Genomic DNA, 16,074 nt, shown 5'->3' with positions numbered 1-16,074 from the left:
AAGCATTATTATGGATAAAAACATTATAAATAACAGTAAGAAAACATGATGCAAAATGGACGTATCAACAACCTACAAAGCAAAAATGCAAGGACTTTTATCCCAAGTATGCTATATGTATGATGTCCCGGTGATATGATCCAAGATGATCGAATATGACAATCTTAATGTAGTATGATGCTATGGTTCTTGCTTAAAAGCTCTTTTCTTCTCTTTCTCTTTTGCTTAAAAGCTTGTTGGCTCTTTCTCTTTTGATCTCTTTTGTTGGCCACTTATGCAAAACTGGACAAACCAAGATAACTATTGTGTATATGCGATGACAACCTTGTGACACAAGAGATGATACCAAGATACGGATACCAAGATGATGTGAGATATGCAATGATCACTAGTGTGCACAAGTAACGTTGCCGGCAATACTCAATGGCTAGTCTCGATAGGAAAGTGACGCAAAATTGGCTATGGGGTTATCAATGCAATGGCAAGGAGTACACAAAAGTGTCGTTGAAGTTACCATCCTTGATTATGGTCGAGGGTGTGAAGATTGTGAAGGGGGTGTTGTCGATGTCGAGTCGTTGGCGAAGATGAGCGGTGGTGATGTCGAAGCCGAACCGTTCCTAGTTAGCCAAAACACCCTAGGAAACGGAGAACCACAACTCAAATTCTCAAAGCAAATGGCCAAATGGTGGTAGCGGAAAGCGGTGCTACGGTTGGGTATGCCGAGGGATTAGCGGAAGTGGGATGGTGGCGAGGGGTTAGCGAAAGTGGGATGGTGGCGAGGGGTTAGCAGAAGTGGGATGGTGGAGGTCGAAGTGGTAATGCGGTGGCGGAAATGGCGGTGTAGAAAAAGTGCAGAAAATGCAGTTTCGACAGTGGAAGCCAGATGATCCGGGCGAGTCCGGATGATCCGGGACTTGGTCCGGATGATCCAGGCAGGTTAACTGCGCGCGGGTGAGGCTCGGGATGACCTCGAAAATGGGGAGAAATTCATAGATTTCGAGGATTTTTTATGGATTTTGTGGTGGAGATGGCGGGGAAAGGTGAGGTCCATTTGCAACACAAAGAATCCATAGATCAAAATCAACAAAACTTCATCATACCAATAAATCACAAAAAAATTGGGGCTATTTTTGTGGGGAATTTTCGAAATTGGGACAAAATCAACAAAATTAGGCTAGAAAAGCAAGGGGTAGGGGCTCCAAATTCGTTATCAACCAAGGGTCATGATACCAAGATGATGTAGGGTGAAAACCCTAGGTCCGATCTTTCATGAAATGCCGGGGATCCTACGAAGAACACGACGAATACACGAGGGGAAACACGAGGGGAAACACTCAAATCAACGAGAACAATCACACATGTGCTAGATCCATGAACACAAAGAGTGATACAAGATTGAAACGGAACAAAGGACGATACAAGAGGCAATAGTTCTTTCAGATCTGGAGACAGGGTCTTAAATCCATGAGGGGATCTTCCCTTGCAGGGTCTTGAATCCACTTGGGATCTTCTCCACGGAGGCCTCAGGGGCGCGCCGGGGGGGCCGGGGGCGCCCAGGTGGGTTGTGCCCACCTGGTGGCCCCTCTCTGGTGTTTATTGGCTCCAGTATTTCTCAAATAATCCATAAAAAACTCCGTAAAGTTTCAGCTCATTTGGAGTTGTGCAGAATAGGTGGCCTGACGTAGCTTTTCTAGGTCCAGATTTCCAGCTGCTGGAATTCTCCCTCTTGGTGTGTTCCTTATAAATTATGAGAGAAAATGCATTAGAATTACTCCAAAAAGCATTATTATGGATAAAAACATTATAAATAACAGTAAGAAAACATGATGCAAAATGGACGTATCAACAACCTACAAAGCAAAAATGCAAGGACTTTTATCCCAAGTATGCTATATGTATGATGTCCCGGTGATATGATCCAAGATGATCGAATATGACAATCTTAATGTAGTATGATGCTATGGTTCTTGCTTAAAAGCTCTTTTCTTCTCTTTCTCTTTTGCTTAAAAGCTTGTTGGCTCTTTCTCTTTTGATCTCTTTTGTTGGCCACTTATGCAAAACTGGACAAACCAAGATAACTATTGTGTATATGCGATGACAACCTTGTGACACAAGAGATGATACCAAGATACGGATACCAAGATGATGTGAGATATGCAATGATCACTAGTGTGCACAAGTAACGTTGCCGGCAATACTCAATGGCTAGTCTCGATAGGAAAGTGACGCAAAATTGGCTATGGGGTTATCAATGCAATGGCAAGGAGTACACAAAAGTGTCGTTGAAGTTACCATCCTTGATTATGGTCGAGGGTGTGAAGATTGTGAAGGGGGTGTTGTCGATGTCGAGTCGTTGGCGAAGATGAGCGGTGGTGATGTCGAAGCCGAACCGTTCCTAGTTAGCCAAAACACCCTAGGAAACGGAGAACCACAACTCAAATTCTCAAAGCAAATGGCCAAATGGTGGTAGCGGAAAGCGGTGCTACGGTTGGGTATGCCGAGGGATTAGCGGAAGTGGGATGGTGGCGAGGGGTTAGCGAAAGTGGGATGGTGGCGAGGGGTTAGCAGAAGTGGGATGGTGGAGGTCGAAGTGGTAATGCGGTGGCGGAAATGGCGGTGTAGAAAAAGTGCAGAAAATGCAGTTTCGACAGTGGAAGCCAGATGATCCGGGCGAGTCCGGATGATCCGGGACTTGGTCCGGATGATCCAGGCAGGTTAACTGCGCGCGGGTGAGGCTCGGGATGACCTCGAAAATGGGGAGAAATTCATAGATTTCGAGGATTTTTTATGGATTTTGTGGTGGAGATGGCGGGGAAAGGTGAGGTCCATTTGCAACACAAAGAATCCATAGATCAAAATCAACAAAACTTCATCATACCAATAAATCACAAAAAAATTGGGGCTATTTTTGTGGGGAATTTTCGAAATTGGGACAAAATCAACAAAATTAGGCTAGAAAAGCAAGGGGTAGGGGCTCCAAATTCGTTATCAACCAAGGGTCATGATACCAAGATGATGTAGGGTGAAAACCCTAGGTCCGATCTTTCATGAAATGCCGGGGATCCTACGAAGAACACGACGAATACACGAGGGGAAACACGAGGGGAAACACTCAAATCAACGAGAACAATCACACATGTGCTAGATCCATGAACACAAAGAGTGATACAAGATTGAAACGGAACAAAGGACGATACAAGAGGCAATAGTTCTTTCAGATCTGGAGACAGGGTCTTAAATCCATGAGGGGATCTTCCCTTGCAGGGTCTTGAATCCACTTGGGATCTTCTCCACGGAGGCCTCAGTCTCCAATGGAGTATGTATCAAGTGGGTGAGCAAAGATCTATCTCTAAAATGAGCTATCCTTTGCTGTCCCTAGAAAAGTGGAGGTGGAGGCGTTTATATAGGCTAGGGGGACGGAAGGGTACATGGGCTTCAGCCCAAAACGCACACGCAGGTGGTAGTCCGGATGGTGGCCCGGATGATCCGGGTGTCAGGGGTCCGGATGATCCGGGTGGCCGTCCAGATCGTTCGGATGTGTCGCAGCCGTCGAGGGGGGTCGGATGACCGGGAGATGGCCCAGACGTCCGGGAGGGTCCGGATGATCCGGGAGTCGGTCCGGACCGTCCGGCTTTGCGGGGAGGCCTAATGTAGATTTGGGCGCTGTAGCCGGATCATCTTGGGCAGGGTTCGGATCGTCCGGGCTGGGGCCGAATCGTCCGGACGGCGGTCCGGATCGTCCGGGCTGGGGCCGGATCGTCCGGACGGCGGTCCGGATCATCCGGGCATCTTCTGTCTTGTTTTTCTCTTCTTCGTCTTCGCGTTCGTCTTCCTCCTCCGATTCACCTTGCTCCTTAGCTTCTTCATGTCTAACTCCTTGGTACTTGAGTATACAAAGTGTCTCCGTTTGAAGTAGTAGCCATGTCTCATGTGTTTCAAAGAGGAATTGCGAGAGGAGAGATGTCACCTCGGTTTCGAGAGCTCTTGCACGTGCTTGTGTCATGAGTCCACTTGGAACTTGGTGAGACGATGATAGGTCCATGGGGATGACCTTGGGATGCTCCGCATCACCTCCTGTCACGGCCAGACCAACTCGGTACGGGGCGAGGACGCAAACATGCGGGTTCAGCTGGCCCTTCGCGTGCGGGCCAGCACGCTAAAAGGCTCCCGCGAGCGTGCACCCCGGACGACCCACCTGAGGGAGGGGTCGAATAACAATAGCCTCAGACGCGCCACGCGGTCCACTCGTCATGGACCACCCAGCCGGGTTGTCCGTGTCCACACCGTCCGGGCAGATCGGAGGACTCGGAGTACCCCGGAGAGGCCCCCGCAGTGAGCCAGCGCAAGCAGGCGCAACGCACACCCTGCCTGCCGCGATTGGACCAGCCGGATTACTGATGGCGGACGCTGACAGGCGGGCCTAGCTAGGCCTTTGCGAGCGGGTAGTTGTGCGACGAAGGCCGTACAATGACGGTGGTCCTAAGCGCGCCCTACGGTCCATCCGTCATGGACCGCCCAGCCTGGTCGGATGGCTCGAAGCATCCCCAAGAGGCCCCCACGGCACGCCATCATGGGACGGACGTCTCGAAATGCTCTTTATGTGTGAGGAGCCCAGAAAGACAGGTACTTCATATTTTTTATGACAGTAATTTATGAACGGAGTGAGTATAATATATCTTTATTTCTGATTATGTACTCAATTTTATTGTCGGTAAGCATTACTTGAACCCAAAGCAAACACTGCACTGGTCTTTTTCTTTTTTGAGCTGAACACTGCACTGATCTTAATACAGATCGAGATCAGATCATACGAACTCATCAGCCTCCGAAAACCCTCGGTCCTTCTTCTCCAAAGTCCCACCTAATGCCGCTCCACCACCCGAAGCACCGCCACCACCACGACGAAGACGTCCTCCCCTACCACCGCTCCGACGACGAGGCGAAGCCGCGCCGCCCATACGTCCCCTCCAGCTTTCCCTCCTCCCCTGCCTCCGCCGCTTCCCCCCACCGCTTCCTCCTCCCCTTCGCCGTCGTCTGCCTCCTACTCGCCGTGGCCTCCCTCTCCTTCGCCGTGTCCGTTAGCCGCCGCCCTGTGCCACTCCAGTCGCCTCCCGACTCCGTCGCCTTCCGCTGTGGCCGCGCCGAGGACTCCCTACGCTCCTTCCTCGCCTCCTCCGGGAACTACTCAGCCGGCGACAGAGAAAAGGTGCTCGCTGTCGTTGGCGTCCACACTGAGCTCGGATCCGCCGCCCGCCGTGCTGCGCTCCGTGCCACCTGGTTCCCGCCAAACCCTGAAGGCGTCGTAAGGTTCCATATGATTCTCCATTCATCCTACTTGGATCTGGTTAGATGTTTTTTTGCTGTAGTTTGCTGCTAGAGAAGCTTATACCTTCATGTGGATCTCATAAGACGATGCCTATAGTTGCTTTCACCTGCATTGCTCTACGAAGCTTCGACTAATGCGAGATCTGTTTGAATTTTGAATCACCAATTATCCCCACTCCGTACTATGGCTGTACTAATAACCAGTAAATTGATGTAATTTTTGTGAATGGTTTGTTGCAATCTTATATTTTCTGGTTTGATTGGTAGCAGTGCGGGTTGGAATGGGTCTTACCATCTTCAGCACTGGCTCATTTTTCCCAGTTTGGCTTTGGCAGTTAGGCAAATATACCTTTTTTTGCTCACATTATTTGTAGAACTAGTAGTATTTTAAGATTGGAAATTTCTTCTGTGAATTATTGGTAACTTGACCTACATTCCATGTGACCAAATGAGGTGAGACTTGAAAACTCTGATGCAATACCAATCTGCAGTTCCATCATTTGATTTATGTAGCAGAATATTCACAAGCTATAAGTGGAATTTCAAATTTACGCCCCATATCTGAGCATATCTTTTTTTTTAATATGCACACACATTATGAACTGGAACATATTAGAACTTCCCTGAAATTTATACAATTGTACACGAAGAGTAAAAAAGACCCGCCGATTGAAGTAAGCAGTCACCAACCTGCAAATGCCACTGATTCTCGAAAGGGAAAAAGCTGGGTCACCAATTATGTGGCCTCATATTCATAATCAGCCCAGCTATCCACTAGCTGGTCCTTTACTTTGGACAACCCGTTAATTCCCATATTGCTGTATTCTAAAGCCAGCGGGGACCTGGTTCCTACAAATTGTTTTCCTCTTATCAAGTGAATTCAGATGCAATCGATTGCTTTGTGACCAAGCGATGTAATAAACATTAAAAAGCAAGGTGACCTGATACAAAATTGTAAAATACACCAGTTAACAAACTTCATTTTCGGCGCTTTAAATGTAAAACTGTGTTGGCGTCTTGGTTAGCAGGATTTATTTGCCATGTTTCTTTGTCGTCTGCTTGTGGATATATATGAGGTTTTATCATGATAAAGAACTTCCATATTTTAGAAAGTGCTTTCATTAAGTATGGCTATTTACTTCTCTTGAAACTATACTTGAATTGTTGTATAATTGTATTGACTGACATGCATTACTAGAAAGGGATGTATACTATTGGTGGACATATAATTTAATATTAACCGTAACCTGTTCTGATAGGGCTCAGCATGTTTCTTCGTGATGGGGAAGGCCCCCGGATTTGGCCTGATCTTCACGCTAGGAAAGGATAACTTGCTTTGCCTGATGAACCAAATGTCAAGAACACACACCAATGTGATAGCCTTTGACAGTGAACTCAACCAACAAAACAGTTGATGGACATCTCGATTTCCACCGGAAGAGACTCTTCAATTCTTACAAACACAAGGAAATGCAAGAACTAAGGTGGAGGGGATGGTCAAAACCCTAGGATAGGAGAGCAAAGCTCAACTAGTTTCTTCCTAAAACAAGTCTGACTACAAAAAAGGCTGTCTCCTCTTAATTGTACTCTCTACTTCAGCCCTAGCTATTGTGCAAAGTGTTTCGCCCATTATAAAAGCCACTTGGGCAGCTGAAATTCGTTTTGGTTTGTCTGATACCTTGCTGCACACCCAGACCCAGGACATGCCTGGGGGCATGTCTTCCCTGTTCAGCTTCTTTGTTGTCCGTGTTTAGCTTCTCAAACCTAAGGATAGACAAAGTTGATGTACCAAATAGCATCCAATTCATATGTAGATTAGCGGGAGACTCAAGTATGAGAAGACTCACCTATTGCTCGAGTTGTTTGGCACATGCCATCGTCATTGGCCCTACTTGAGTTGGAGGCATGTCATTATGGATGTCCTCAATCATCATTTTGGATGGAGGCATTTCATTTGGGGTGTTCTCATCACTTTGAGAGCACCAATTTTTACTATAATAACGTTTCTAGCTTATCTTATATGATCTTTTTATCTAAAATGGTTAGTTACTTTAGTTTGAGCACACTGTAACTATTACCTATAAATGGAAACATGTCATCTCTAATTAAATCCGTTCATCGGTTACATGGTTGCAGTTCCCCTACTTTTAACGCTTTAATAGTAAAGAATACATTGAATCATTTTTATGCTCACTGGCCCTCCACTGCTCCTGCAGTTTGGAACATGGATTTGGTTTATCTTTTAGGTTTGTCATTGGAAGGACGAAGGACAAAGAAAAAATGGCAGATCTTCAGAAAGAGGTAGACATGTATCATGACTTTTTGTTTATTGATGCTGATGAGGGTACAAAGCCCCCAGAGAAGATGTAAGCTCTGTACACTCTGTAATCTTGTATTTCTACCTGTGAACTTGCATCTTGTAAATCTTACCTACTGATTGCTGATGTGATAGGTTAGCATATTTCAAAGCAGCTTATGACATGTTCCACGCAGAATTTTACGTCAAAGCTGATGATACTATCTATCTGCGCCCAGGTAAATTTTGTGATTTACAATGTATCAAAACTGTTGTTTAGATAGTTAGATCTGTGATATGTAATTATGTCACATTTCTGCGCCAGATAGACTTGCTGCTCTCCTTGCAAAGGACCGACTTCATCACCGGACTTATATTGGTTGCATGAAGAAGGGACCGGTTGTCAGTGATCCGAATATGAAATGGTTAGTGGAAACTTGAATTGGTTCTAACTTCGAAATTCATATTTGCATATATGTCAATTTTTCTGAAAAAGCAATTGGTTTTCAATGCAAGTCCAATTAGTTTTCCATGTAAGTCATACTAGTATCCATGGCATCTATTGTTATTTCAGCTATGAAGGTTTTGAACTATCTTGTTCATTGATTATGTTATTATTTCATGACAGGTATGAAAGTTCATATGGATTATTAGGTAATGAGTACTTCATGCATGCATCTGGTTCACTGTATGCTCTTTCTTCAGAAGTGGTGGGAGCTATAGCTACTACAAACAATGATAGGTTAGTTGTTTATCTTTTTTTTCCGGCCTGTAGAGTGAAAGCGTATGATAGCTTGCGTCACTCTGAACATAATATACATTACCAAGGAGGCAAGGAGTTAACAGATGTTTCTTGCACATATTATCATCTTACATAGTTGTTTAGTGATGAATTCTTTATGTTTCTAACCTAGTTCTAGCGTGTTGCAGTAGATCTAAAATAAACAATGGCACAATACTAAACTACCAAAATGTAAGCTTCCCATGATTAGGTCACTTGTGTTGCAATGAGAACTCACAATTTGCACTCAGTCAAACATGTTAAATTTATCAAAACAAGCTTTTGCCCCGCTTTATAGATAAAGCAACCACCAAGTCCATACAACAAGCTCAAGTGCGAGAAAAGTGAAAATACGTTTGTTGGGGCAACAACACAAACATGCCGTAATAAAATAAGAGGAAAAAAGCCACCAAGTGGCCGATAGATCAGTCGCTATGAGTCGGGGCAAGACGACGAGCTGCCAGTCATTGCGTCCATCATGCTGCCAAGCTGGTCCTGATCCCGCTGCCTAGAGAGCGGGTGCCAGTGCTGCAAAAAGGCCAAGAATTTGAATAGTCTGTGGCCTGCCGTAAGAAGATCCTCTCAATAACCATCTTGTTAAACATCTTCTAGAGGGTCCAGGTCATCGCTGCGAACACTAACCAGAAGAGGCGTCTCCTTCTATCTGTCTGGTTGGCATGAGTTTTCGAGAAACCCTGCCAGGTCAGGGCCTCTCAGTTAGGCCCCAGAGCCTCACGAACAAAGCACCAAAAGAATCAAGCAGCTAACCAGGCGAAGAAGATGTGGGTCCTAGTCTGGGGACACCACAAAGAGGATGTAATCCATCGCCAAGCCCATTCCGCTTGATCACCTCCGTCCCCGATGGGAGGCGATCCCGCAAAAGCTGTCACACGAAGATCTTGATCTTCAGAGGAAGGGGCACTTTCCACAAAGGTGTGGTCCATGCAAGAATTGGTCACCGGCACAAGGCGTGGTATGCTGAGCCAACAGAGAAGAACCCCGAAGGGGTCAGGCACCAAGATATGACGTCCGGATAATCCGGAAGCATCGACGGAAGGGCTGCCCGAAGGCTGGCCCAAGCAATGGTTTCCTTGGGCCGAATGTGCGACGGAACAAGACGTTCCAAATCCCATTGTGAGCGGCCAAGGACACCAACAACATCGGATCTGCACAGATAGCAAACAAGGCAGGGAAATCATTGCAGAGTGGAGATCCACCCACCCAAGGGTCCAGCCAGAAGAGGGTCCCATCTCCATTGCCTATGGAGATAGAGAGCCCAAGACGAATCTCATTCTTGATGGACTTAATCGACTTCTAGAACTGAGATCCCTCCCTATGATCACAGGCAAGAAGTGGGCGGTCCTGCAAATACTTTGCTTTAATAAGCTGCAGCCACAGGCCCCATCCTCTCTGAGGATCCTCCAAACCCATCTCAACAAAAGGGCCATGTTCATGCGACGGGACACAAGAATACCTAGAACCCCTAGGTCCTTGGGCAAGCAAATATCAGCCCACTTGACCATATGGTATTTCTGACGTCCATCAGTCGCCTGCCAGAAGAAGCGCGATAGATTCTTACCAAAGGAGCTATGCACCCCTGCAGGCAAAATATATAGCCCCATCATATACATGGGGAGACTAGAAAGGCACGAGTCGATACGCATGGATTTACTCCCTTTGGAAGTAAATCTACCGCACAATGGTGCAGACCTAGACACAACACGACCCATAAGTGGGTCAAATTCCCAGAGGGGGACCCTCGAATCAGATAGCGGCATCCTCAATTACGCAATGGGGAAGGAGGACAACTTGCAATTAAGGTTGTCCGCAATCCGCTGCTGATCGTTGACAGAGTACCCTAATACCACAACCTCACTCTTATCGAAATTGATCTGAAGTCCCGACATGGCCTCAAAGCAGAGGATAGGAACTTGAGGTTAATGATATCAATTTCCGACCCTCAACCATGATCATGGTGTCATCCGCATATTGGAGGTGAGTAACGCCACCTCCATGGACAATATGCCCAACCACACTGGAGATGTGGCCGGCCATCCTAGCCTTATCCAGGATGGCCACAAGGGCGTCAACTGCCAGGTTGAAGAGGAGAGGGGAGATAGGATCCCCCTGCCTCACCCCATGAGAAGACCTAAAGTAGGGGCCAACCTGCCTATTAATATTAATTGCGGTGCTACCGCTCTGATCAACTGCATGATCCAGGAACACCAACGGCCATCGGGCCCATTTGCTCAAGAACTAAGCGAAGGAAAGACCAGTCAAGGGGGTCATATGCCTTTTGGAAGTCCAACTTAAGGAATACACTTTTCTGGCACTGTACCTTCACCTCATGAATGATTTCATGAAGAGTTAGAATTCCCCCATGAATACGACGCCACTTCAGAAAGGCGGACTAGCAGGGGTGAGAGAGGCGTTCCACCAGCGGGGCAAACTGCGTCGCACACACCTTAGAGACAATCCGTTGTAGCACATTAATCACTGTAATTAGCCTGAAGTTTTGGATATCCGTTGCCCCAACTATTTTGGGGATTATGGTAACGACACCAAAGTTCAGGCGGGACATGTCTGATGTCCCAATATAGAATTCATGGAACATCGGCATAATCACCGGCTGAAGCTGCACCCATAACCTTTGGAAGAAAGCAACCGGCAGGCCATCCGGCCTGGATGCTGAACTAGCCTTCATCTGCGCAATCGCCCGACCAACCTCCTCAGGCGAGAATAGGAGGGTAAGTTTTGCACTCTCAACAGGAGAGACCCTGACCTCAAGTGGCCAACAGTCTTCCGCCAAAACACCAGAACGGCCTTATAACATCAACCATATGAAGTCCATCATGCACAAAATACAGTTGGTTATAGCTAACATTATGTTTGGCGACGTATTCATCATGCACAAATAATTGCTCCTAATTTTTAAAACTGCATACCAGTTTGAATGTGATCAGCAAGCTGCAGATAATCATATCATAGATGGCATGCATGCACATGTGCTCAGATAACTCCATTTTGCACAGAAGGTTCTCCAAATCGCATGTGCATATCCATCATTAATGATCTGGTACGGTGGTGGTGAGGAACCCACCAAGTACGAACACAGCCAACCTACGCCCTCTGTTCCAAAATATATGATACTTTAGATATGGATAGTCTCCAAGATACAACTTCCATTGTTGCTTTTTATATGGATATGTCAGTAAATATTTTGAAATAATTTTTCATGACAAATCTAATGGCATAATTTGTACATTAAAAGAATCTGAGTAGTTTCTTTGTTAATTACTCCCTCCGTCCGGAAAAGCTTGTCCCAAGCTTGTCTTTCAAATGACAAATCTAATGGCATAATTTGTACATTAAAAGTAAATATTTTGATGCTAGATACGTCCATTTGAAGGACAACCTTTTCCGGACAGAGGGAGTAGTTGTCAGTGATAAGAGAAGTTCGGCCTCATGCTTTCTGTTTTAGTACTTCACAATGAGAAAACATATAAGATAATTTATGCGTGGAGAAGCAGTAACTCCCAGTGATAGCCTTTATACTTGCTAATGTGATTGTATCGGTTTATTATTGGCCATGGTGGCAAGTAGATTATTAATCTTACCATCTGGTATTGTACGTTAAGAACCAACTGAAGGACATAAGCATGACCCTTTTTACACTTGGCATAAGCTTAACCTTATTGATCCTCTACTGGTATGTTAACGCCAATAATCAATACTAAATTATGGTTTTGATTTCCAATGAAGCATTCCAGGCTTCAAGCCCATTATGCAAGTTTTTTTAGGGAAGCCTATTGCGCAAGTTAGTTCTGTTGTGGAGAGTGGATCTGAAAAAAGAAAATCATGAACATAAGAGAGATATTTAAGGTGGGACCCTTCCAGGGGAAAACCAAGGGGCGCACAGAGGCAAGATAATTAACACTATGGTATGAGAGTTGCAACTTGCAAGCAGGGAATTGTGAACGGCACATCCACCATTTCAGGCAGATGTGGCATGCTGCTAAAAAGAGTATATACATAAGGGTGGAAAATGGCTCCTAGTGGTCGGAAAACTGTCAGCCTACACTCCAAGTCTCCGGCATGCCATTCTACCATCAGAACCTAGAAAACAACGATACATAGCGAGCATGGAGGGCACGGTTAGTTTGTTTGGGGAGGCCGTCCAATTTTTTCTTGTGCTTTTATGTTCAGAAGCAAAAATACAAACAAAACAACGTTTGAACTGAGCATCCAGTAATGGATGTTTCCACTATCTCTCATGTAGATCTTTAAAGCTAGACCCCGTTTTGATATGCTTTGGTGGAAATATATTCATATTTCTAGTGATCTTCTTTTTGAGTCAGGGGCGTCATGATTCTGCGCCAAAGGTGCTATGAGCTGGTGCAACCGATGGCGGTTGCTATGCTGAATGTTGCCTTCGACGAATGTGCATTTTAACCTATGTCTCCCATTCATTATCTATACAAAAGTAGAAATCGTGAATCTGTGTTATCCGTTAGCACGCTCTACTCCGAATGTTGCTTTCAAGTAAAAGACCCAAGGAAAAAAAATCCAGCTATACAGCAGTTAAACCGCAGAGACAAAAAACCAAGAAAAACCATAGGTAAGACAAGGGGTTGCCCTTCACATGACACGTGTCATGTGGGAATGCCTGATCACTTCTCAGATGTCACCCTCCCCCTAGTTGCTCCCTTAGTTGAATACATCTTCTTGATCGGCTGTTATCTTTTTCCCACTGTTATGTTTTAAATGTTTACATAGTCGTTGATTTACTATATGCATTTCCCAGTTTAAGGATGTTTGATTATGAGGATGTTACTATTGGCTCATGGATGCTTGCCATGAATGTAAATCATGAAGACAACCGTGCAATGTGTGATTCCACATGCACTCCCAGCTCCATTGCTGTATGGGACAGCAAGATATGTTCAGGTATGTCCTTGGTGAACTACTTGTCTAAAATATTAGTCATAACGTCTGAAGGAGAGAATGACCATACTGCTAATTATGCTACCATCTCTCATTTCTATGTGTAATTGTACCTAGATGTATTCGTTATTCAGTTTCGTTATAATGTTCTTCATATCTCAAGCCTATCGGTATAGATCAAGGTCTGATTGTACAATGCAAAATGTCTTTGATTGACGCACCTCATGCCTTCTTTTGTGGCTCGAGTCCATTCTTGACACTCCAACACATGGTTAAAGCATTCCTTATTTATTTGCAGGCTCTTGTAACCCCATTGAGAAAATAAAGGAGCTGCACAACACAACTTTGTGCTCAAAAAGCCCAACATTACCGCCTGAAGTGGAGGAGGAAGAGTAGAATATTATACTGATACGTTATTGACCCATGAATGGGCTATTGTGTGGATGCCAATGTCTCCCTTATGGGGAAATTGGATTCATTATCGCCTGGAGTTATATTGTTGTATGTATCACCGATCTTGTTTGGACAGCAATCTTTTTGTAGCCTCTTGCTGCCGGAGGACACGTGCAGAAGATACCACAAGACCAGCGGGGTATTTGAGTGCATACCACCAATTGATCGTGCAAACAACATCCGCGTTAGGTTCAGCTATATTCACAAGTGGGGATACTTATTTATAGTTGATGTTCACCGATGTACATACACCACTGTGATATGTTGCTATGTCCTGTTGGTTGGGCACCTGACAGTATGATCAGGGTTATTTATAGTTGGTGCCATCTGATTCCAGTTGTCTGGCCCCATCTTGTGATGGTTGTAATTATGCTCGTTGCTTAGGTACTTAAGGTACCTGACAGCATTGAGCCATTGCTGGATGGAGGATTTTATTGGTTTACTTATAGATTTTGTGCTTAATACTGTGCTCTTGATTGTCATAGTGCTATTCCATTTTGATGACAATGATAACGTGTTTGTGTTTTGGTGAGGCTGAAGTTTCTTGAGGAAAAACTCATTGCTAGATGTTCTATGTTGATACCACTATGCAATACGAATAGCTTTGCATATTGACTGTTGGATAAACATGATCCAATGGTGGCAAAATCCGAGCAGTCCTGGCCGTAGGATATCCTCTTGGCTACACTGGATTATTTCCATGTGTGCTACCTAGAAGTTTCTGTGCTTGGGCTCAAGTACAATGCACAATATGCACCAACCTCAAAACAATGCCATACCACTATACACTATAAGAATATCTTCGAATATTGACAGTTGGATAAACCCAATCCAACTGTAGAGAGGTGGTGAATCCGAGCAGTGCTTGAATATTGACTACATTGGATTATTCCAAGGGAGTGGATGGTATATACTCCACTATACAATGTGCACAAATATCAAAACAATGAACTCTTTTGTTCCAGACTCATCCATGCTATAATTCTCCAACTTTTCTCTTATTGTCATCTATTTTTGCTTTGTTATTTACAATGCACAATTTGCATAAAAAATAGGCATTTTCCATTTATTCTAGACTGCTATGTAGTCTGTACTATGATTCTTCCAAGTTTTTTTCTAGAAGAATCGGCATTCATTTTTGTTTACCGATTTTTATTTTGGTTCAAGGCTATGACATCGCCTTCATAAAGCCTGATTCCTTCTGCAATACTTGTCTATTCATTCTATTTTCTACCCAAAACTACAATATGAGATAATTATAAGACAAAAGTGATGCATATGTTTCACATGGATTTTGTATAGTATAGAGCATCCAATCATAGAATATTTTGTATCTATAATTTGATTACAAATGGCACGAACTATGAGAACTAAATCTCTACATCTTACAATTTAAACATATATGACTTGGAATCTACATATTTGCGAAAAATGCTAAATGGAACTTGGGCTCATGGAGCCTAAATTTTGAACAATTTGAAAAATATACTTTTATGTTTTAGAAAACTCTGAAAAATACACATATATCATAGATGTAATGTACATGTGTGTAAATTTTCATGATCAAATATGTTAAAATGAGAGCTACAAAAAAGGAAAACAAATATGTGGCTTTTTATGACATGCACTGTTTACTCTTGAAGTCCATGAATTTTTTTGTGCAGCTTGCAATTCAACGTATTTCATCGTGAAATTTTACACACATATACATTACACCCTTATATATGTGTATAGGTGTATGGTTGTTTTCTGAACTTTTTGAAACCATGAAACTATGAAATTTGATTTTTTTTAATAACGGGTTCCATGGAGCTTGTCCTCCATATTTGCATATCTGTACTTAGTCACTTTCTTTTTGCCATAGTTTCGTTATGTTGCAGTAGAGGATTTTAGTCCCACTTATAGTGCCACTCCTATGTCCTACGTGGAGTGCCACACCACCAGTGAAGAATAGTCAAAGTAAGTCAAAGAAAGAAGACCCCAAGAAAGAATAAGTCCAAAGAGGAGACAAGAGCAAAGAAGCCTAAGCCCAAGTAAGAAGGCCCCTCCTAGTGTAGGGATTTTCCCTCTAATAGGCTACAACCCACCCCTTAACCCTATGGGCTAAATGATGGAAAGTTACCTAGTTCTACCTTCTGACCTCTTTACTCAAGGGTAGACTTCATTTGTCAAGGACTCCTAGGCTATATAAAGCACCCCATGGGCATGTAACTCACTCAATTTCACATGAATACACTAAGTGGAGGGTCACTCTCTCCTTCCAATCCCCTTCAAG

At 44.2% G+C, this 16,074-nt stretch overlaps 1 protein-coding gene across 1 annotated transcript; it reads left to right on the top strand.

Annotated features, from left to right (window-relative positions):
- Nucleotides 1-4,786: 4,786 nt before the first annotated feature.
- LOC125529391 (probable beta-1,3-galactosyltransferase 12) lies at nucleotides 4,787-14,261 on the top strand. The gene is made up of 7 exons (XM_048693805.1): nucleotides 4,787-5,307; nucleotides 7,542-7,691; nucleotides 7,778-7,860; nucleotides 7,947-8,046; nucleotides 8,250-8,363; nucleotides 13,207-13,349; nucleotides 13,645-14,261. Exons 1-7 carry the CDS (start codon nucleotides 4,865-4,867, stop codon nucleotides 13,740-13,742), a joined length of 1,131 nt encoding a protein of 376 aa, XP_048549762.1. The 5' UTR covers nucleotides 4,787-4,864; the 3' UTR covers nucleotides 13,743-14,261.
- The last annotated feature ends 1,813 nt before the right edge of the window (nucleotides 14,262-16,074 follow it).

The sequence above is a fragment of the Triticum urartu genome, unplaced genomic scaffold (assembly GCF_003073215.2).
Source record: "Triticum urartu cultivar G1812 unplaced genomic scaffold, Tu2.1 TuUngrouped_contig_5571, whole genome shotgun sequence".
NCBI classification, from domain to species: Eukaryota; Viridiplantae; Streptophyta; class Magnoliopsida; order Poales; family Poaceae; genus Triticum; species Triticum urartu.
This window is presented reverse-complemented; position numbering and strand designations above follow the sequence as displayed.

Excerpts from the sequence above, each read along its gene's own strand:
- LOC125529391 (XM_048693805.1), top strand. The coding sequence starts at position 4,865 with ATGCCGCTCCACCACCCGAAGCACCGCCACCACCACGACGAAGACGTC. Across the intron at positions 8,364-13,206 it reads GCTACTACAAACAATGATAG|TTTAAGGATGTTTGATTATG; the intron begins GTTAGTTGTTTA and ends TGCATTTCCCAG. Across the intron at positions 13,350-13,644 it reads GGACAGCAAGATATGTTCAG|GCTCTTGTAACCCCATTGAG; the intron begins GTATGTCCTTGG and ends ATTTATTTGCAG.